The 23,486-nt window shown below is 43.1% G+C and overlaps 1 protein-coding gene across 1 annotated transcript; it reads left to right on the top strand.

Moving 5' to 3' along the window:
- The first annotated feature begins 1,003 nt into the window (after positions 1-1,003).
- Positions 1,004-21,415, top strand: LOC120729992 (coiled-coil domain-containing protein 136-like). The gene is made up of 10 exons (XM_040026047.1): positions 1,004-1,113; positions 1,266-1,413; positions 7,980-8,297; positions 12,460-12,534; positions 13,092-13,394; positions 14,376-14,493; positions 14,953-15,229; positions 15,313-15,444; positions 17,097-17,209; positions 19,226-21,415. Exons 2-10 carry the CDS (start codon positions 1,362-1,364, stop codon positions 19,236-19,238), a joined length of 1,401 nt encoding a protein of 466 aa, XP_039881981.1. The 5' UTR covers positions 1,004-1,113; positions 1,266-1,361; the 3' UTR covers positions 19,239-21,415.
- Positions 21,416-23,486: the final 2,071 nt, after the last annotated feature.

The following is a 23,486-nucleotide window of genomic DNA, read 5'->3' as shown; positions in this document are numbered from 1 at the left end:
CATATTTTCAGGCTTTCACGCCACACCTCAAATCTCTGGCTCCTTACTGCACAGAAGTTGCCAGATGTGATGGCAGCTGAAACTGAGTGTGAGAAAGTGCGCGCGCGCGCGCGCGCGCGCGTGTGTGTGTGTGTGTGAGAGAGAGAGAGAAACTGTGTGTATGGGTGGTGGTGGGGGGCTGAAAGACAGACGGAGAGACAAAAAAAGCTGTGTGTGTGAAAGTTGTGATGAAAATTGAGCGAGTGGTGTTATGGTTGAGATGATGTATATATTTATAGCATAAGTGACACTGTTCATTAGCAGCGAGCGAGAGAGTCAGCAAGGGGAGGGGAGGAAATGAACAATGGAGGGGAAATGATCAGTAATCTGCGACGCTAGCTGTCAGCCTCCACTGCAACAGCCTGTCTGGATTCTGGATCTCATTATAGGTAAATTCATTTGGCTTTGGGGCCACGGCCAAAATATGCTCAAGTAATTGAGAGAGACAGAGAGAGTGTATGTGAGTGTAAATGTGTGCACAAAAAAGGGAAGCACGGGTCGGTGTTTTATTATAAGTAGGATTTGCATATATCTTGGTTCTGTGATTGTCTGAACTACTTTTAATGCATTGCCAGTGATGCCTTTCACACTACCTGTTATTAGGGCTTCTAAAAACGAATCACCAAGATTCCAACTAAAGCTAACATTTAGCAAGCTAGTCTAAAGCATCACCACACACGTTTGGACCTGTGAAAAGACTTTTGAAAAAAGGGGGCCTTGGTGATCATTGTTGTCCGCGTTTGTGCGTAGATCTGCGTCCCAGCCTCGATGATCGTGAATCCGTAAACAAATGTAAAAAGTCAGCAAATGCAAAAGGGGCACAAGTGGAGGCATTGGTGAGAAGGATGGTGCAGAAAAAAAAGGAGTGCAAACATAGTAAACAGAGCCTGAAGGGAGAGAGAGCATGTGAAAGACAGAGAGAGAGAGAGAGAGGGCAGGGAGACGGAGCTTGCCATCTGGAAAACAGCATCTTTCCCTGCGCTCCGCTCCTCCCCTCTTCTTCCCTCTCGGCATCTCTCCCACGCTCCAGAGCCCAGCCTTCAGCTCCCCGGATTTTTCCCAAACTCTCCCGAGGTACGGGCGGTTTGTGTGTGCATGCGCGCGTGTGTTTGCGTGTGCCAAGTTTGTGAGATTCGAAGCCTGCGCGCGCGCGCGTGCTGTACGAGTACTTGACACGCGATCAGTACTTTCCGTGTGTTTGTCTCCCTCCTCTCCTCTCCGCGCAGCAGCAGCGGCAGCTGAGGTGGGCGTGCGGACCCTCTGACCCTCTCTCGCCCACTCTTCCTCCGTCTCTCCCTCTTCGCAGCAGCGACAGGGGGGCTATGGATGGACTGCGTTTACCTCCACTCATAGAGGAGGCTTTGGACTCCACAGGTCTGTGTGCTGCTGTGTTGTCAGTGTGTGTTCATCTGCGACTCCGCGTAGCTGGATACAGCCGTGTGGCTGTGTTTTGCACTACAGATTATATAGACAGCGATCAGCCGGGGAAAAGGTAGATGGTTAATGTTTATCTCTCTCTCTCTTTTCTTTTTTTCAAAGAAAGAGCATGCTCTCTAAAAGTGAGTGATGTAAAGTGGGCAGGATGTGGAACGGGAGAAGGGTGGTCTGGTGTCGAGGTGTTTACTGTGGGAGCGTGTTTCTAAAGAGCTGCAGTCGAGCTGACAGACTGAGTGAGTGAGTGAGTGAGTGGACAGCACGGTAAGATACGGCATCTGTGGACGTTTGATGGAGGCGACACGCTGCCAGGTAACGATTTGCTGGCAGCCAAAGGCAGGAAATAATTTAGGCCTAGCGTTTAGCACTGTTGAATTTGTTGCATATGTTATCCCGATGGAGAACTGATGGAATCTGGAGTCATGCAGAGCTGGGTGTTATTTTTGTTAAAGATTGAATCTCTCTCATGTTTTACACAGATTATCATCTGCGGAGGAATGAGACGTCGTTTTAGTGCACATAGTGGCTTGGAGCAGATGAGCAGCTTCACTTAGGCTTGCTTGGTAACTTCATTCCACTGAAAGTTGCTGCATGACAGCGAACACAATGCATCTTTATTTTATGTTTTCGCCTCAGATAGAATTAGTACTGTTCAACTATGCAGAGAAAATGTGTGGTATTTCTCTCTCTCTTTCCATGATTCACAATGAGGAAGGAGTATGTGTTTTGCAGATAGAGTGGCCCTGTGTGTGTGTGTGGACGCTGGAAGGAGGATGTTTATTGGTGTGGAGGGGCTCGGAGAAACAGACACATACACAGGTCAGCAGTTTGCTCAGAGTCATGTTTCCTTTTCCTCTGTTAATGTCCTAAAAGTGAACTTTCAGGAGCAAGGACTGGGTGGCTCATTTCTTTTAATATGCTCGCCATAGATGCCCGTAGACTTATCGAACCACTTGCATTTGTGAGCAGTTTTGTTTATTACATTTGTTGTGCTGAAGCCTGATCGCCGTAACGCGGATGCTGTCTCAGGAGAAATCCTTCCTTACCTAACAAGCTTGTTCCTGTTATCTAGCCTCTTAACTCCAGGGACTCTTTTATTGTTTTCCTTTCATCACAACCTGAGGCATGTTTTTAAAGCTGGGAATTCAGTGCTCGTGATGGCCAACATTGAGCTTATGGTGGTGTCAGGGCTGACTTCTGGAGCATAAAAAGAACTAGAAAGTGGATTGAGCTGAGTTGATAAGTGATATAGTTTTGAATTATGTACCTTTGGGGGATCTAAAGGGATTTAAGTGCATTTATTGTGCCCTGGCTGAGGTCAGCCCTAACTCTCAGCATAAGTCTGGGTTCTTCAAAAAAGCAATTTTATTAAAAATCAGCAGCATTTCTCTGGTTTTTGCACTTTTGCTGAGGATTAATTCTACGCTGCCTTGCCACATCTACTAACAGAGATTGCAGATGCTCCTGTGCAAACACATGCTGCCGCCGAGCAAGATCACAGGCACATCTGACATTTACAAGGTGTCTGCATACGATGCCGCCACTGGCCACCATATTGTTCCTCCCTCCCTCCCACTTGCACGAGCTGCCGAACACTTCTCTCTCCATCCTTCTCTCAGCTTTTCCCACTCAGTATCTCGTCCCCCTCTTTCAGATGGAATCCTTTGCTCTCTTCAGCGCCCACACACCCTCCAACACACACACACACACACACACACACACACACACACACACACACACACACACACACACACACACACACACACACGCACGCACGCACAGACACACAAACCTTTTGCACCTGCCAGCGCGTCAGCCCACGCAGCATTTCTCTCCTGTTCTTTCCCTCCATTCCCTCATCTTCTCTCCAGTGTTGTGCCCTCATGCTGCAAAAATTCACATCAGCAGTGATACTCCCCAAAGGTACACAAACAGAATTTCTCTCAGCTCTCCGGAACTAATAAACAGCAAAGTTGCTGCCTTGGACAAACTTTGTAGATGTGGGAGCTGCTTAGACCTTTGAGAAAACCAAAAAACCAAAAAGCCAAGAACAACAAACGAAAACAAATCTCGCATGCTTTTCTGTCCTCAAGCATCCCTGATCCCTGTTTCTCACTGTCACATGTTCCCCCCACCCACTTCTCTGGTCTCTCCCACCAGACTTAAGTGCTTCATTTAAAAAAATAGGGGGAAAAAAGGGCTCTTAAGGCACTCTGCAGGTCCCTGGCTAAACCGAGTGTGCCATGTGTTCTTTATTCTTACTCGGCTATATAATGGAAAAATTCTTAAAACTTTCAAGTGAATGGAGAAGGTTCACGAACTCCCGCAGCTCCTTCCTTCAGCCCCCCTCCCGCCCCCATGGCTTTAACTTTTTGTTTCCCTCGCAGAAATGCTTGGCATTGTCAACCTATCATTAGCGCACCCTTCCTCGCGCTCTGGATTTATCTTTTTTGAATTTTGGCAGCTACACAGTGAGCTGTGGTATCCCCTATTTTTTAAAATAAGACCTAAGTGATAAAAAAAAAGCTTTCCATAGTGATTGCTTTGCTGGGGGTGGTGGTTTGGGGGGAGGGTTAATTTGTGATGAAATGGGTTATAACTGCATGACTTGTTTTCCTGCGTTCTTCTTCTGATGCTATTCATATCCCTTAATGGAATAGCTATGCAACAAGCTTACGCACACACTGCACCACCACAGATTCGTATTGAAAACCCCCCCAAATAACACACATTCCCTGAATAAATCACCTACAGCGTGCACACACTGACACAGATTTTGTGCGTGCTCATCTAATGAGGCCAAATTATAGCACATCCTGCGATGCTTTTCTATTCCATTGACCCACTTTCCCTTATTCCCCTTTGAAAGCGCAAATACGAATTTTCCATTTAAATAACAGAACGGCCGATTAAGTCGCTTCAACTTTCTTTTCTTCTCCTGCTGCTGTTGTTCCTCACTCTCCCTGGACTTTTCAGCCTCTGAAGTGCAGTACAGAGAGAGAGCGAGGGAAAGAGATAAACTCACTTTAACCTCACGAGACCTCCACCTCTGTCGCTTGGTGCTCATCTGGAGCCGGTGAGTCTCCACGCAGCTTGAAAGCAGTGCATCTCATATGATGGTGACCTCACCGTGTGGGCTTCGTGACAGTGCACCTGATACAGTTGCACAGACTCTTCTCTGGGGGGGTAAAGGAAAGGTTTCTATGGAAAGCAAAGCAGTGGACCAAAATACAGCTTTATCACCATGGTGATTCTCTATATGTTGAAGCTCTGGGTTGTTGGTGTGCTGACCAAGGGTGCATGGTGGATGTGGAGATGCGTGGGGTTAACGTCGTAAATCTTTCTCCTTCCTTGTGTGTCTCTAATTGTTTTTTCCCCTGTCTCCCTTTCACATATGCTCCTACGGTGGCTCCTTGTTATTTCAGCTCCCCCTCCCTCCTCTGTATTATGTGTTGCTGAGGAAGTGTGCCAGTGCAGGGAAAAAGCTACAACATCAGAGCAGGGCTGATTTCAAAGCTGGGGTAGGAGGGGGTGTTGTGCATTATGCATGGCCTCCTACACGTACATCCGTCACACACACACACACACACACACACACACACACACACACACACACACACACACACACACACACACACACACACACAGAGCAGATCACAGACATATATGATCATAAATACAGTATGTTGTGTATATAGACTCATCAGAAGTGGGGATCTCACTACACATGTATGCGTGCTCATATTCTATGTATTTACACACATGCAAAACCAAAGAGAAGTGGTCACTCTTGGCGTGTATTCATATGCAAATGCAAACTCTTGGGGCATATGCACAAATGAACCACTGACACCGCAGCACACACCTGTTTGCTCAGTCACAACACACCCAGGACACGACACCCGTAGACAGCCTCCTCCAGCGCCGCCTTTCAGCGAGCAGTCGTTTCTTTTATTGGCTGATTTGACTCCAGATGTTCCTAACTACCTAACTAGCAGTCAATTCATTTAACTAGCAGCAATAGGGAGAGACTATTCTCTCGAAAGCACTTTGCTCCACATTTCCTATTATATTACACCTGATTGCATGAAGCGGTATCATTAAAGATAAAGACTGTAACAAAAAAAGTGAGCGCATAAATGCTGTTTTTCCCAGTAAATTCCTGTCTACTTAATTAGTCTGCGAAGCTGAGCTTCAAATTTCACTGCTCGATGGAAGCGCTGTTCTCTGCGAGCCCGTCCCTCACCCACCCCTCTGCTGGCTAAAAATCCCCGCTCTGCTCTTCAATTTTGCAAAGTGCAATTTTCATTATGCTCCACGCTCCATCGCAGAACGCCAAATCAGAAGCAAAACAAAAAGGCTGGTGTTGACACATTAAATGTTTGAATTAAATCTCAGGCAGCCTTTCTGAGATGCTGACAAAGACTACTTGGCTCTGCCTGTTGCCTCTCTTCTAAAGTGGCACAGTGTGTATACCAACATACTCAGAGTGCTGTGCTGCAGTGTGATTATGAAAGAATGTGTTGTGCATAGATAAAAGGCGTCCTCTCCCCGGGGCTGTTGCACTGCTCCTGAGATGACACCGCTGTCCGTCGCCTGCTCTTGTATGCGCGCGGCGTCCATGTCTAATGCAATCCCAGCATGACTAAAAGAAAAAATCAAGCACAGTGGAGTGAGCACAGGTGTCACTGCAGCTGATTTGGCTGCACAATGTGCTCGATATTCACCCACAAGGTGAGAAGATTAAGCTTCTTTTAAGAGCGATACGATGAGTAGAAAGGTGAAAGGTGGTGGTAAAGGTTTGCACACGATGCATCATGCAAAGCCAGACTCTTTCTCCTAAATATACCTAAAAAGTGTTTTTTTTAAAGTGAGGACAATAATGACCGTCTATACAGAATAGACATTTACAAAAGAAAACACTTGATCCAAAGCCTTTTGGAGTTGCCCACCATGAGCTCAACATATCCTGTAAGAGATTTGGATGTGAGTGATATTCAGTGGGAAGCCTTTTGTCTCTTGATGGCCTTTAGCCGCCCCTGGCTATACAAGCAGCTCCGGCTAAAACTCCCCGCCACAGAGCTCCGTCTCTCTCTTTCTTTATGACTAACTCGTTACACCAGCATCAAAGTTTAATGACAAAATAGCCCTGCGCTCATGAAACCTCTCGCATGCCTCTCAGGGGCCGCATTGTTTAAATTAACATCATTATGAGACAGGAAGGAATAAGGCTGTCACAGATGCATGATAAAATATGCTGTGATGTACACGGTTACATCTAGCGAGCAGAGAAAAAGAAAGAAAAAATAATTAGCACAAGAACCGGAAGCATCCCCAGAGCCGAGATTACACCGGTGAGCATCGCTCTTAATTAGGGTAGATCTTTAGTTAATGCTTTATTCCGTCCCCTGCTGCAGCCTTCTTCTTTTTTCTCATCACGTCTCTCCATCTTCTGTCCCTCAGTGAACACCATTCCCCCTCTCCCATCCTCACATTGCTTTCTGAGTACAAACAGCAATTTTTGGCCACTTGGAGACCACTCAGACATGAATGCGCAGTACTACATATTGATTTATTTCTGAGAAGGACTTGACCCAGGAGGGCATGCTGTTGAGAAGTGAGAGTGAAAGGATATTAGGTCAGTGTGTGTTTGTGTGTGTGTAATGCAAGAAAAACTGCTGAAGGGGATGACTTCTCTTCTGAACTGCTCTGACTTTGTCTCAGTAGCTGCAGCGAGACAAAGAGCTGTAATGCAAAATCAAGTTCACTCTTATTGGTCTGCCTCATATATAATGTCTCATTTTTGGTTTTAGAGCTTCTGATTGGGCCTGAGCTTATTACTGAGCGAAATCTTTTAAGAAGAAGGTAAAAATGTGACACAAGATCACGTGAAAGAGCTGTGTGTCACATCTCTCTTACTATGAGTGGTAGCTCTGTTGTTGTGGACTTTGAGGTGCATTGCTGAGTGGTGAGTCATAGCGATTGCTTCACCTCCCCACTTCTGTTTCCGCATTGTGTCAGCTAACCTGCTCCACCTGCTGGCCAAACATTTAAATCCACAGTGCGGATACAAGGATGCGTGTGCCATAAACACACAAAGCTTGAAATGCAGCGAATAAAGAGAAATATGTTGCGTGTGAATGCTGCTACATTAACATCTGCTTATTACAAAATTCTGACATTTTAAGGCACGTGTGATTTTCTTCCTTTAATCGGTGGAATCACTCAAGAAAAAGGATTGTGTCTTAGAGTTAATCACAAAAGAGGATTTTTCAGTTATATTGTGGGATTGAACAGCTACGCTTAAATCAGAGTGAACAGGATGTGATGTACAAAGAAGTCAGTGCCACTTTAATCACAAGATGGTGCTGTTGATTCGGGGGAGAAGAGACCATTTGCTCTGCAGCCAAGCGTGACTGAGTTTTTAGGCGATGACAGATGGGTTTGTCACCTGTAAGGCTCTCCATCCCTTTTCCTTCTCGTAATGTCTGCCATCTCTCTACCAGATGACCCCTGTGATCTGAAAGCCGAGAGCAGCCCCAACATGGACAACGAGATAACCGCCAAGGAGCGAGGAGTCCTGGAGGAGAACAACGAGAAAGAGGAGATGGACCAGGAGAGATCTCAGGAGGAAGAGGGGGAAGAAAAGAAACTGAAAGAGGAGGAAGGTGAAGGGGAGGAGAAGAGAAAGAAGGAGCAAGAGTCGCTGACTGAGGAGCAGGAGCTGGAGGAGCTCAGGGCGCAGGTGCTGCAGCTGCTGCTGGAGCTGGAGGAGGCCAGAGAGACCTCCAACAAACATCAGGAGAGCTTCCACGAGCTGCAAGGTGAGAACTCTAGCCTTGAATACCTCTAGGACTGTATCCCTTAACTGTAATATGTATGTTCATTATTTAATACCTTTAACTATTAATTTATTAACATTAACATTAAATCATCTCCCATAAAAATTAATGCAAATGCACTAATCATCCATCAACATGCATTAATTCTGTAACATTTTTTTCTGGCATTTATAGAATATGCTGACTGCCATGCTAGTCCCCGTTCTAACATTTCTATCTGTCATGTTCAGTCACAACTGGAATCGGTAACAAAAGCTGAATAAAAAGCACGTCACATTTGAACACACGTAGGTAATAAAACACAAATAGCTGGGCCTCTTTCGCCGATTTCTCTTCATAATATAATTTTTCCTTCTTTTAATTCTGGGACAGCTTTGCAAAAAGCAATGCTACACCAAGCGCTTTGCTTAGAAATGAATCTACATTTTGCAATTAACCATCATTTTTCAAATCTGCAAATTGTTTGCCAGCGCCGCTCCTAAATCGCATTTACAAAAGCAATAACCCTGGGCTTTCATTCGTTACATTTCCAACACATGCATATTCAGTGAGTGGAAAAGAAAAATAATGGAAATAGCTAAGACCAACAAGCAAAGTTGAAAAAGAAAAAAACCCTTTCATTTAATTGCGGCTAAATTTTCTGTGAGCTAAAAACGCTACCTAACATTTTTTACTAACCTTGTTTTTGGCCTTTCCCTCGCTGTGAAAAAAACTCCATTTGTGCTGTAAGACACATGATTATAAAATTCCTGTTACAATCTCAGCCTGAATTTTCTTCAGAGTACTTTTACATAAATGTTTGCACTATTTTTTCCCCTATTTCTACACTGATCAGTAGAAAAAACCCTCTCTTAACTTTGTACCTGAGGCATCCTTGTGAAATTTTGTTAGATACATATATAGAAGGCGAACTGTTTATATGTGGTTACAGACAGTCTGTTGCTCATAGTCATTAAAAAGAGCATAAGCTCATACCTTAGAAATGATGAGCATAATGCTCAGAGACACTAGCAGTGACTAAGGCCTTGGGTATGAGGTTACACTGAGCTCAGTGTGTGTGTGCGTTTATGAGTGTGTGCATTTAACAGTGTGTCATTCTTAGAGACATAGCATGGTGAGCTCAGCAGTTTGTCTGGCAGCGGGGGGAACCATTCCTCAGACAACTGCGCTCACACTGCGGGAAGTTTCTAGACGGAGTGTCCTAGACCTCAACCAGAATTCAGTATTGGTCGAGACCCTCTGGGAACAGTCAGCTGTTCGGTGCGTTGGCAGCTGATGCATGCAGATGCGGTTGTCTCGGTTTCGAGTTTCTACCCCCACACCAGTAATGATGTAGCTTGATGAATGGATTAATCTGAGGGCGTTAAAAACCAAATTTAAAATGGAAAAAGTTATAAATAATATTGATAACAATCTACTAACTGTAGCTTAAACATTATGAAAATAAAAAAGTGAGATTCTACAGCCATGGAAGTGGCACTGTGAGGTGATACTGAACAGCTGATGTTTAGCAAGTAGATTGTTTATGAATTTCATGAGCTTGGTAAGAACATTCTGGGAAGCGACTGGTGAGTTTGGTGAAATGGCACAATGGCCTGTTATGGAGGGCTTCCTGTGTAGTCAGTGGTTATCTGTCTTTTTTAAGAAGTCACCCTCCGCTGAGAGAGGCCCAGTGCAGATAGATGAGACCTAAGTGACCCCAACCCTCTAAGAAGAGGCCAGCCCTTATCTTAGCTTTAGCCAGTGACTGGCTTGCTCCTCATTTCAAGCTTAAAGTTGGCTTATCACAGTCTTTTCCATTTGGTATGATAGTTTAACCGAACAAAATGTCACAATGCTAAGCTCCCTGTTTAAACACAAAACATGTTATATTGTTAAAGCTAAATTGAATCAAAGACTTCTTTCAGTCACTGAACAGGACATAAGGAAAGCGAAACAGTGAAGCAGCAGGTGATCAAAAAACAGACAGACAATGTCTCAAAATCTCCAGTGACAAATGACAGTTATCCAGCCCCAGTGATAATCACATGGACTTCAGAGACCAGCACTATCAGGCAGGAATAAGAGTCAGTAAATAATTTCAGGGTTTAACTGAGTTTTCTGTATTACAAGGATCATTCATAATGAAGTATATTGCCAGGCAACTTACGCTATACCTACCTACCCTATTTTCAAACTTGTACTCGTTGACCTTATATAAAATTTGCAAGCAAGCCTACTTACCAGGTTGAATTATGTGTTTATATTTACTCTCACACCATTTAATGCAACCGGGTTGCTGCTTAAATAGTAAGGCTAAAACTGGCTTATACAGAAAAGAAGCAGCTACTCACATTTAGGCAGCGCGTGAATTCAGACGTATTTTTAGTCAGATCTTACGTGCACATTTTTTCCAACTTTCCTCCCGGCTTTAAATAGATTTTATTCAGGCCGTCTCACGCTTTTCCAGTCTTGCTGACCACCAAATCACTTAAAGCGCATACACATGCTAGTACAGCACTTTTCCTATCACACACACTCACACACCTCTCCTTTGGCTGCAGCAACTGTGCATTTGGTGTGTATGATGAGTTTTCTAATTTTATAGTTTGCTCTTATTTTGTAAAATATTCCTGCGTGCTGCCAGCAGACCGGTCACCTTCTGCCAATGCCTTTTTATGTGAATAGATTGGAAAACTCAGGGTTGATAGCCACCTTTTGCGTGACTGCATAGCAGGAACCCAAACGTTGGGGTATGAAAATATACCCCGGGTCTGTTGATCTTGCTTCATATTACAGACCGCAGGTGTTGGTGATCAGGCGCCTGGAGGGGTGCCGCAGATAGACCTGAAACACTCTTCCAAGCAGCAGCCTGAAGTCAGTGGGCATAACAGGCACTTTACATGTTTAGGTTCTTATGCAGGACACAACACAACGAAGGAGGCATTTGATCTGAAATTTGATCTGTAGATAACTCACTGCCATTAAGTACACAAGCCACAAGAAGGCTAAGGCGTCCTCCAGCAGATGGTACAGCCCCCACAGAGACCCTGATCTTAGCAACATGGAGTCACCCTGGGATTACACAAAGAGACACAAGCAATTAAGGAATGTGGCAACTTTTCCAAAACACTTGGAGCAACCCACTTGTTTCCAAAAATGTATAGAAGAAGTTGTACTAATGAAAGGCGCACCAAATACTGATAAAAAAAAACATTTTTTACAATTAAATTGTACTTGTGAAAGTACTTTGTGTGTGTGCATGTTTTTTTACAAGTATCTTAAGTCACTCTAAGTGTTTATAATTTAGCCATCGATCCATTATCTTCCATTATCTTTATTGTGGATTGGATGGAGCCTATCCCAGCTACCATAGGGCGAGAGGCCGGGTACACCCTGGACAGATCGCCAGTCTGTCGCAGGCCTAACACATAGAGACATCTCACCATTCAGCTTACATTACCCCATGGGTAATTAACCCAATTAACATAAGGGAGGTTTCTTCCTGTTAAAAGGGAGTTTTTCATCCCCACTGTCACCATGTGCTTGCTCATAGGGGGTCGTCTGATTTTTGGAGTTTTATCTCTATTATTTTAGGGCCTTGACCTTAGAATTTAAAGCACCTTGAGCCAATTGTTGTGGTTTGGTGCCATGTAAATAAAACTGAATTGAATGGACATATGATTTGATTTAAGAATACGCTCTCGCTATCCTTCTAGCTCCTCTTGCTGCTATATAAAAGCCATCAGTGAATCTGCCTGAAGTATGTGGCAGAAAACATTTGGCATGAGACATACTGATAGGGACCAAAAATAAACAGAAATTCAAAAATAGCAGCAAACCAAAAGCTGTGAAACTGGCAGCCAAAACACTCTGTGTTATTTTTCTACTGCTATCTGTTAAGTTTAGAAGAGACTTTTCCAATGAAAAGGATCATTAGGAACTCGCATACCAGAAAGAAAAATCCTGCTAAGTAATATTGATGGTCTGCTCACGTACTGTTCATTGCTTTTAACAGAAGCAGACATACAAAGCTGCTTGTGTCATCCAGTCATGCCTCAAGGTTGAACAGCTTATCAAGTTGTCATCTTTCTTCTTTTGGCCTGCTGCACTTTTTCCCTCTTATCTCACTACCCACTCCTGACTCCCCGTCTCTCCTCTCCAGGTCTGTTGGAGGATGAGCGTCTGGCAAGTGCCCATCAGGCTGAGGCATTCACACGGCAGATCCAGAATCTGCAAGGTATCAACACAATATGCCTAAAGATCTCTAAAATAACATTTTGTGTCATTTTTTCCCCTTGGATTAAAAAAATCAAAAGTTTTACATCCCTCAGTGCTTAAGGTCTCTGCAGATTTTGATCTTTAAGCTGCTAATTTATTAGCTTGACTTCTGTTTCATGCTACCACTTATTCAGAAGTTTTGTTCTCAAAGACAGACAAAGAAAATCAGAAGGGAAAATTTTTTTTTTAAAGTTGCGAGGTGGAGAGAACTCTCCATTCCTGAAATGACTAAACTAATAATCCCAACCTGACCCTGAATAAAAAGCATGCCAGTTACCATCAGTTACATCAGCTCCTCTTTCAAACAGCACCCGCACAGACACACACACACAGGCGTATGCAAGTGCACACCAACCACCTACACACACAAACACACACAGGCCCACTACTGCAAAGCCTCAGGTGAGATCATACATATACACCCATACTGACGCTGCAGTCTCACCCACACATCTGCCATAAAGAAAACCTAACGTTCTCCTCCTCCTCCTCTTCCTCTTCCCCCGCTTGCCACAGCCCAGCTGCGCTCTGTGCAGGAGGAGATGTACAGCCTGGAGGAGGAGAAGGAGAGCGAGCTGGCCGAGGCCCAGGAGGAGCTGCGCACGGCTCAGGAGGAGGTGCTCCTGCTCCAGCAGGCCGCGGAGGAGGCAGCGGCGGAGAGGGAGAACGACATCGCCTCACTGCAGGAAGAGCTGTGTCGCCGGCGGGCCGAGCTCCAGCGCCTAAGTGAAGAAACCCAGGAGTACGAGCTGGAGATAACCACGCTCAGGGCCGAAATCAGCATGAAGAGCCAGCGCAGGGAGGCCGAGAGGAGAGAGGGTGAGGGATGAGGAAGGGGGAGGGGCAGATGCAGTCAGAGAAGAAGTGACGTTGCATCACGTGTGGTCTTATTAGGTTCTTAGTTACCCAAGTCATTGTAGTCTTACAAACTTGAGAAAAAAAGGCGACTGGTCATCTTTAAGTTTGTGAATTTAACCCTACTAGGCATTAAATCCACCTTTTTTCTCCATCTTAACTCATGTGACGTAGGACATGAGAAGGTCAATGACCACCTCTCACAGGAACAACCCCCAGTAGGGGTTAAATACCTGGGACTCTTACTGAAGCCTCTTGGATTAGAGGTGAAAACATCTTCACAAGCTTAAAAATAAAGTTTTCTTCTTTCTTCAAGCTTTTAAGTTTAGCACAAAAAGCCTGTGATCAGTCTTTGCACGAGGATGGTCTCGTTCCCTCACAGCATGTTAGTAAACTGCAGTCAAGAACATCTGTCATTGGCGGGTTCAGTAAATGCTACAAAATAGGATTGCTGGGAGTTGAAAAGGGAGTGACATGTGTGTGTATATTCAGAATACCAGGGACATGAGGTCACGACAGGGAGGGACCCACACTTCCAGCGCATGATGTCACCGCTGGGGTCTGGAGCTGGGTGGGACCGAGGGTGGGGGGAACATCACCCAAAATGCACAAACATTATTGGTGGAAATGGCTTTTCTGCTTCAGTTCTTGCACTTACTAAAACATTTGTAAGCCTTAAAGGAACTGCCAGTCGGATTTTGATACCAGTGAGACAGAGCTGGCATGGATGTGTCATCCTGCTGCCAATTCAGGCTAAGCTAACCAGCTGCTGGCTGTCGCTTCATCTTCAGCAGACAGATATGAGATTGTTCCAAAGCTTCTCGTGCTCTGACAAGAGAGCGGATGACTAAAATTTACGTTTTACACTGTCTGTACTATAAAGATGTGTAGGAGTATACAATGTCGTTTTAAACATCCTCATCTGTGGCCTTCTTGCTCCGACAGGTGACGTCGACCTGCTAAAGGAGGAGTGCCGTATGTTGAAGGAGGAGTGTCAGACCCTGAAGGAGGACAACAGACGGCTCTCCGAGAGGCTGCAGCTGCTGCAAAGACAGAGGACATGGTGAGAGGTCAACGACTGCTCGCTCGTCAGCTGTGCTCACTGGATCAGCTGGAGGGGATACCCTCTAGTATCACTAGCTCCCATCACAGCACCGACCACCTGTTTAAGCACTTCAGTAAAATTGTAGCATGATATGAGGGATTACACATAAGCAATTAAGAATTAAGAATGCCTTTGAATGGTAAGGTTGTTCTATGTGATGAGCATTTGCCAATATTGTCTGGCCATTTACTGGGAAATTGAAAAGAATAGTTGTTACTGTGCTATAGGGTGTAAATATTTTAACTTCAGGTTTAAATGTATGTGTAGCTGAAAAGCAGGTTGACAAAACAGTGTCACCATTTGATATCAACATTTCTTCTAAGGGTTAACACATCTTCCCATCCTCCCGTTTTTACAATAAGAAATAAAAAAAATGGTAGAAGCCGGTTAATTTGGAGCCGCTTTTTGATCTCGCAGCTCTAGTGTCTACCTGTCGCTGAAAGAGGAAGACGCGGGGGAGGGCACAGAGGGAAAGGAGATGGAGACCGGCTCAGATGAGGTCATGACAGAGAGCTACATGACCATGGCCCAGTCTGAGAACTGTCGTCTGGTGGACGCCTCCATCCAGAAGAACATCTCATTCGATGGGAAGCCGATGACGCCGACGAGCTGGACCGGAGGGATCGGGGAGATCTTCTCGCTGAGAGACCAGCTGAAACAGGCTGAGGAGAAGGCCTCACAAGTTCAGAGAGAGGTACAGTGCCCTGCTTTGCTAGAAAGTGGCACAGATTTGGTACACGTTATTCTTCTGATTCTTTTGGCCTCTGTGTCCTCCAGTGTGAGGGTCTGAAGATGGAGCTGCAGGAGTTGCAGGTACTGTATGACAGCAGTCAGAGGGAGAGGGCAGAGATGGAGGAGGAGCTGCAGCGCTGCAAGGCAGAGCTGGAGAAGCTGTCGGGGGGGACGCAGGTGAGGAACCGCAGAGCTCAAGCCCATCACGGGACAAACTATAATAAAAGTATAGCGCCGGCATCAGCAGAGCAACTGATTGAAAAGCTGTACAGCTTTCTGCGATTACTGATAATATATTTAGTAGATATTTATCATCGCTTTCTGAACTTGTTTTTAAATGATATGAATTTATTCTAAAAGCAATATTCCAGTTACACAATGAAGAAAATGTAAAGTTGTTTTTGTTGTTGTTGTTTGCAGTCACACTATCTACTAACACATAACGAACCTCACATTGGTCCTCACTGTATCCTGTGTCTGTTGAGCCCACTTTTTTATGTGTCCCATACTGCAGCGATACATGTGTTGATATGAGCTGACCTGGCCTGTCAGCCCATATCAGTATTTACTGTGTGCTTTGGGCTGGGGAACGTTCCCCCCACTGTGTCTGTGTCCTGACTGCTCAGTTAGAGCAATGCTTAAATACTGTTGTTTGACAAAAACACAAAATCTCTAATAAAACGCATTCAGGCGCCTTGGAGCTAATGCACTTTATACCACTGAAGCATATAAGCAGACTTGAGATCTTTTTAAAACAGTAAATGTAATTAAACTGCTTTTTTTTTCTTGTTTAGACTTTTTATTTAATACCAGACTGGTTTCTCTTCCTTCTAATAAAGTTACATATGAAAAATCTAAATGAAATGAAATGAAAGTGAACACAATTCATGCCATATTCATTTAAAGCGCAACTATTCTTCCATAATAAGTACTTGAAAGCATCCAGCATGGTTTGTACATTGAACTATGAGTTATAACTTCTCAGTTCAATGTATTTTTCATGACCTCTCAGCCTTCCAGGTGCCACTGAATGAAAGCATAGGTTGTGATTTCCATTGCAAAGCTCCCGAGGAATTAGAATGCACTGACGGTAGAACAGTCTGTGCTTTCACCTGCATTGCCATGCAAAGACAGTCGCTACTCTGAAAGTCGAGTATTATCAAGTTTTAAAAAGAGCGCATAAAAACTCAGTGAAAAATCTAAACAAAACCTCAGAATTTGGATCATATTCTTGCGATGGTTGAAATCATCCAGTGAAAACAGAACTGTGTTTTGTCTGCAACAGCCATGATGAGATGTCTCCACATCGTGTCAAACTGTCTACCCGTGCCTGTCTCTGATGCTGTCCTTGTTCTCTGAATGTCCATGACCTCTCAGCCTGTTTGACGACAAATTTCTTACGACTTACGAACAAATTAACTTCAAAATGAGGATAGAGAGACTAATACACCTTCATATGCTAAGTCCATCCTGCGTGCCTTTCCTTCTTTTTCTTTTCTTTTGCTAGCATGATATCACACGCAGCCAGGAAATGCCACACGGGACTGCTCACGCATACTCACACTGAGTTGATGTTTATGTCACCGTAAAGTTATGCATTGTTTGTTTAATAGGAAATATCACTCCATCACAGTCCTTCCCCCCGTATATCACAGCCACAGGCCATTTCACACTTAGAATTGAGTGATTTGTGTAGTGTAGTGGTGGTCCATTTGTGCCGTTGTCACACATCCTTATCTGTTTGTTTTATTATTTGGCTACCTCGCTCCATCATTCATTCATCCCCTTCATTGCCATGGTCCTTGTGTTTGTTTCTGTTCCCTCCTCAGAGATTCATCCATCCGTCTGAGCACGCTGTTCTCTCCATCCCCTTCATAGGAATGATTGTAATTGTGGCTGTGGTCTGGTGCTGGTTGTCGGAGCTGGCGTCCCAGAGAGCAAGGTATGGGAGGAGCTTATATCTGTCTGAAGCGTAATGCTACTTATGGTTCTCGCAAAATATGCTATGGATTAGTTCACCTAAATTACACAACAAAAAAAAAATTCAATAATATGCTAAACGAAAGAAAAACAAGAGCGTAATCCCCCCTCCCCCAGAATGCAAGGGCTATACTAAAACTTTAAGGTTTTATGATGTCTTATTACAACATGCTGACATCAGCCTGCTTTTATAACAACAACTCTGATGTTTGACCTCAGACAAGGAAGCATTACATATTAAAATTGTGCATTTTATCATCTTTACCCAGATGACTGGAGCAGAACTGGCTGAAATCTTTGGCTTTTAAGCTGTAAAAACTTTTTTTAAGATATATTCTTGCGGCGTGTCATTTGCAAAACATTAAGCCGTCATTGAAAAAATGAAACATGTTGTACAGCTCTCTCCATGCCCTTTCATATGATATCTTACTCATTATAGTTTCATGAAATTTCTTTCAAGGTCAGCTTTGAAATCCTGGAGTTTCAAAGTGTTTAGCTGGCTCGCTGTGAGCTGTCTGGAGATGGGAGGGTTGCATGTCTAATTTGCTGACAATACGTAATTGGGTCAATAATAAATAAGCAGGTTTTTATGTGTTAGAGTCCTGACTTCAGCTGAGAGAAGGAAGAGGAAGAGCAAGATGTGGAAATAAGGGAGGAGAAAGTGCAATGGTGGAGGAGGAAAAAGACATAATGAAAATGAGGTGATAAAAATAAACATGTACAAATGTTAAATGGTCATGTGTAAATATATATATTTGGATATTTGGGATCTTGAAATTAAAACGAACTTGCAAGGAGTACTACATAAAAAGTGATTAGGTGAAATGGCGCTGTCCGTCTTAGCCACTGTACTAAAGATGGCAGGGCTCGAAAAACTACTTAAAACTACTCTCCTTTATTCATAAATTGTGTAATATAACAACAGTCCACGGAATGATAGTGCATGGCTAATAAACCACACAGCTGACGAATGATCTTTGGAGGTATCAAAGATGAAATTCAAAGAATACAAGCATGTCCACACCTCGTTATGTTGGGAATCAGGTGTTTTCAGTTCCATTGCAAAGCAAATCGAGCAATGCAGTCTGGCTTTACAAACATTTGTGAAAAAATGGGCCAATCTAAAGAGCGTCTACTGTTAGATATGTAAAGTTACAGAGCAGGGTCAACAACACTCTGCTGACTCAATAACTGCAGAGCTCCAAACCTCCTCTGGCATTAATGTCAGCACATAAACTGCACCAGGAGCTTCATGGGATGGGTTTCCATGGCCGAGCAGCTCCTGTAGATGTAAAGTGTTGATAGCCTAGTGCTTTTAGTCCATACAGTCAGAAGTAAATATGTTTTTCTGTTATTTTGGTGAACTAATCCTTTATTTGTCAGGAATCTTTGTGTTTAGTTGTTATGGGAGAATATAAACTGAAGAAATTCCAAATACGGCCTTTAAAATCTGAAACACACTGAAAAACAGATAATATGAACCACTGCCGTCTGTGCACCATTTATGAAAGGTCAACATGGGACGGGTGGGCAGTTTGGCAAAACTGAAAAACAAGAAATCTTTGAGCTTCACTGAATGAATAATGTAAAGAAAAAGCTCAACCATTTTATTGGGAAATATGATTTACCGCTTTCTTGCCAAGATTTAAATGAGAAGATTGTTACCATTTATTTGTGTCAAATGTGAAACTACAGCCAAATGATATTTAGCTTAAATTAGTATTTATTTTAAAATGTGGTTTGTAAAAAGTGAGCTTTGGAGGTGTGAGTTGGTGTTTCCCTAACCAATTACCCCCTGATTTGTTTGCACTGACATTAAATCAGCAACAATCTTCTCATCTCAATCTCTGAGAGAAGCAATTGTGCCCATTTCCCAAAACGTGGAACTGTTCTTTCTATAAGACATCTAGTTTGTATCTATTGGTGACAGGTAACCTCTGCTGACTCCTGACACTCTTCTTTTCGTGTCTTCCCTCAGGGGAGTGAGGTAGGTTGGAGCTCCATTGTGACTATCACTGCAGCCACAGCTGTGCTTCTAGTGATGACTAGCTTATTGAGAGCTCTCGTCCGATTCTGACTGGATGGGTAACAACCGCACGGGACGGACGTCTGCTTCAGACCAGCCCTCACGTCTCCTGCCATGTCTATATCGAGTCACCCGGAATGATCTAAATGTGATAGAAGTGACAACTTTGTAGTAGAAACACCTACGGGGAAACCTTTATCTCTAACGAGACGGTACTACATGCACGCACAGGCTGAGAAAGATGCGCCCGGCATCACTCAAGGCTGAAGACGACAATGAGCTGACCTGCAGACAGTGCGCACAAGGACTGTCCTTTAAATGTATGCTAGTGCTGTGTCATTCCTCTTCTGTGTCAGTGAATATGATTTTTCTTTCTCTTTTAACTATGTGACAAATTATGTTTTTCAGTAGGATGTACTAAATTGGTTTTAGTTTATTTAACCATTATTTATTTATTTGCTATTTAAACTGTTGTTAATAGGTGTCTCTGATCATAAGGACAAGCGTTTGATTTGGAGTAATGCGCTGAAACCCCCAAAAGTGTACATAGCAGAAAGAATTGTTAACAATCAATTACTGATGCCCCACCCACCCGCCAAAAAAACAATGCAATATATGCATGAACAAAAGTTAACAAGTCTTCATGAATTAGCAGTCTATCATATCTATTATTGTGTTATTTTGCCCTTAAATTAGATATTAGACAGCCTGCATTACAAAGCCCTGTGGTCTGCAAGCACGAGAAGGCTGATTGTGGTCAGCCCCTCTTCACATTCTCCTTAATTTATCAATGAACCAACACACCAGGAGGTTAATGCAGAGCCACTTCACTTTGAAATACCCCAACAATATGATTTCTTGTTATGTACCAACATAATGAAGCAGCGTTAGGAGCAAATCCTGGTGGGGAGGGTCTATGTAGTCATTGTTTCGTATACTTTAAGCTAATGCTAATGTCATTGTGAAGGAATTCATGTTCGTTTTCCTCTGTAAGGCTTTAAACTGGCTTTTGAGTGTTTTGTTAGTGATTTTTTTAGACGACTGCAGATTGTTCAAGGTACACAGTGTGAGAATGTCGACCTTCAACTTTACCTACTACATGCTTTATGGGGGGAAAAACCCCTGCAGGTCTGATTACTACCAGTTGATATCCAGATATTGACAGATTATAACACTGATGCAGTGAAATGAGCGAGCACAGCTATTTCCGAAGGCATTACAGACGCAGTTATGGGTCCAAAATATGTAAATAAGAAAGTGTCAGAACGAGTTAGGCTAAGCATCAGTTAGGAAAAACTTATGTATCTATGGCAGGACTCTGTTTACATTTGTGATATATGTTATTTTCTTGGTGAAAAATCTTTTAGAACTGAAAACGGCATGCTAGAAAAACATAGAAGCACAAATATATAATTTATGTTGTTTATGTGGATTCTTTGTATTTCATGTATATAGATGTGACATATAGTACTATGGGAGAGATATTTCTTAAATCCATTTGTACTAGCTTTGTAGAAAGTCTACTCTATTTTGAAAGAGCATCGTATATTTGATAGCCGAAATATATGTCATTTTAATGTTCATTATTTATGGTGATGTCATTCAGGAGGATTGATAGCATCGCTTACCATTTTCAGTACCTCCGTGTCTAGAGGTGGTGTAGCCATTGCATGCGTTTAGATTGCAGTTGACCGTAGGTGCCAGAAAGTGCAACTCCTGTTTCTTAAAACCTGTTGAGTTTCTGAAACGTATTGGAAGTTTTTTCTGAAGCCTCAACCTTCATTAGCAATGCCTGACAATTTTTATTTCTGCATATGCACAAGAAAACAGAAAATGTGCCGCTGGACTGCAAATGTTGTCAGTGTCTGTTGGATCAATCGTACAATAGAAATGGAATTCCCATTACTTGCATTAGTATAGAATACTGTCTGATTTGATTCATGTGTCACTCACTCTGAGTTTCCTTCATGAATACTGAATTTTTTCATAGTTTCACGAGCTTCTGTAACTGCAGTGTTTCTCGGCTTACTGCTTTACATTTGGATAGCATTGTTGTTTTCAATATAGTTGTGGCTATTTTGTTACACGGAGGTCTATTTTGCACTGTACACGACTTGAGAAAATAAATATACCCGACCCACATGATGTCTGAGAGCTTTATTTTTTCCTGGGTGGTGGCCTCACCCGGCATCAGTCACAAGGTTTAAAGGTCTTACGGAATCCCATTCATGAAAACATAAGTCCAGCCTGAGTAAGAGCAGTCTCCCTGGTGGCGTCACATTACATGGGTTGTATGGATATTAATAAACTTCCTTCCAACGGCGTGACATAAGCTGACAGACATGGCTTCCTTACAGATGGCACAGAGGTTACACTCATGACTCCACTGCCACAGCTCATGGTTTACTGAGTTTGAGTGCATCCAATTATCTAAAAGTAGCCTACATGTTCAGCTCTATAGAAAACTAGTGCCGGTAAAACCCTTCACTGCACGGCTGTCTTTCACGTTTGGTTCACATGAAATTACTTTTCCAAGTTTCAAAATATTTCACTTTGGATTGTGAACCAGGTTTCTATTTTGCTCTGGCTCAGAGTTAGGGCTAAAGAAGTGTCAGATCCAGCAAAATCTAATCAGCTGGCCTTTGGCCTCAGGCCTATCTGTCCTGCAAATTCACCCCAAATCCCTTATTAAATATTTAATATATTCACCTGACAGACTAACAGGGAAAAGCTAATTAAAAAAGGTAGACCGCTGACTGTGATAGCAGCCATGGGCAATCTGGTGGAGATATAATGCCAACTCAACAGAGTCCAGGTCAACAGATCTTGCTCCGTGTTACGGTTCTTGCTTGAGTTTAGTTATTCACCATTCTTTGTAGTTCCTTATAAAGATGGGAGCTGGAGTTGAACAAAAATAAGACACTTTATACCAACAAATTAAAGAAATACCATTGTAGAATTTGAATATTTGCAATGTTTTTAGTGATTAAAATGTAGAATAGTGCTCTGTTTTTTCTGTAAATTCTGATTCATTATTTAATTGTATTTTAAAAAATTATTATATTATGATTTAATTCTGTGTAAATATTCAGTGATGTTGTAATTTGTGCGAATATATATATATATATATGTTTGTTTTTTTTAAAAAAAAAGATTGTAGTTGAACTATCAGTTCACTGTGCCTGTGTAAAACCCACTGACACAACTTTTCTGGACAATATTCTGGATGAAGCTTAAAAGAATGTTCATTTCTCCTGCAGTGCTATGGTCCACCATAGATTTAGCAGAGTAAAGTAACACTCCAGTGTCTCAGGGACACCTTGCTTCCATCATAAAGGAGAGAAATCCTCTGTTCAGAAAGAAACAAACTCACTTTGGTGTGCTTCGTGGTCAGCCCTGAGAGGTCCTGACAGGCTCTGACTCTTTCAGCTGCAGGAAAATGTCAAATTTACAGTAACTTCACAAAATATGTCATTTATATGAAGCGCTGGAACACGTCGTTGTTGAGTGGAACAACAGTGTTAAAAGGTATCTTACTAGCAGGTGGGAGATCACCATGGGCACCCCTTTGCTGTGTCCATACTGAGTATCTTGTAAATGCCATCTGCATGTGTCACAGTTATACTTACCTCCCACTACTTCATCAAGGCTGGTGCTGGCATCTGGTGTCACTGCCATGTCAGTGCTGAGTCACAGCACCACCACAATCCTTGAAGCCGCTGCAAGGCTGGTGTTTATTCTGACCAACTCATTTAGAATACAGATAATCAATTTTTCAGTGAGCTGAAGCTGTCCACACACACACACTCCCACTCTCTCTCTCACAAACACACTGTTCATCAGGTGCTGATATCGTGCTGTCACTGATCAGAGCTGGAGATGAAACTCATGTAGCCTGGATAACCTTGACCCACAAAGGGGTTGGCTTTTAAAATTTGAATTTTGAAAGCTGAGAGAGACAATAACTCAAAACCATCATCTCACGAGCTTTTCTGAGCTTTGCTTGCCTGCACACAGATGTATTTCACTCAGTGGTGGCAGATAGCAGTCAACCCCACGTAATGCAGCGACTTCATCTTCACCTCTGTGACCCCATCCTTTAAGATGTTTTATCCCAGGCCACAATGAGGGACTTTCAGGATGTAAAGTCCTACTTTTCTGTATCGTTAGAAAAAAAAGAGCCATTGAGACACTCAGGGCACGTTTCATTTTC

This window comes from Simochromis diagramma, unplaced genomic scaffold (genome assembly GCF_900408965.1).
Source record: "Simochromis diagramma unplaced genomic scaffold, fSimDia1.1 OVJJ01000293.1, whole genome shotgun sequence".
NCBI lineage: Eukaryota > Metazoa > Chordata > Actinopteri > Cichliformes > Cichlidae > Simochromis > Simochromis diagramma.
Note: the sequence above shows the minus strand (reverse complement) of the source record. Positions and strands in the feature narration are given on the sequence as shown.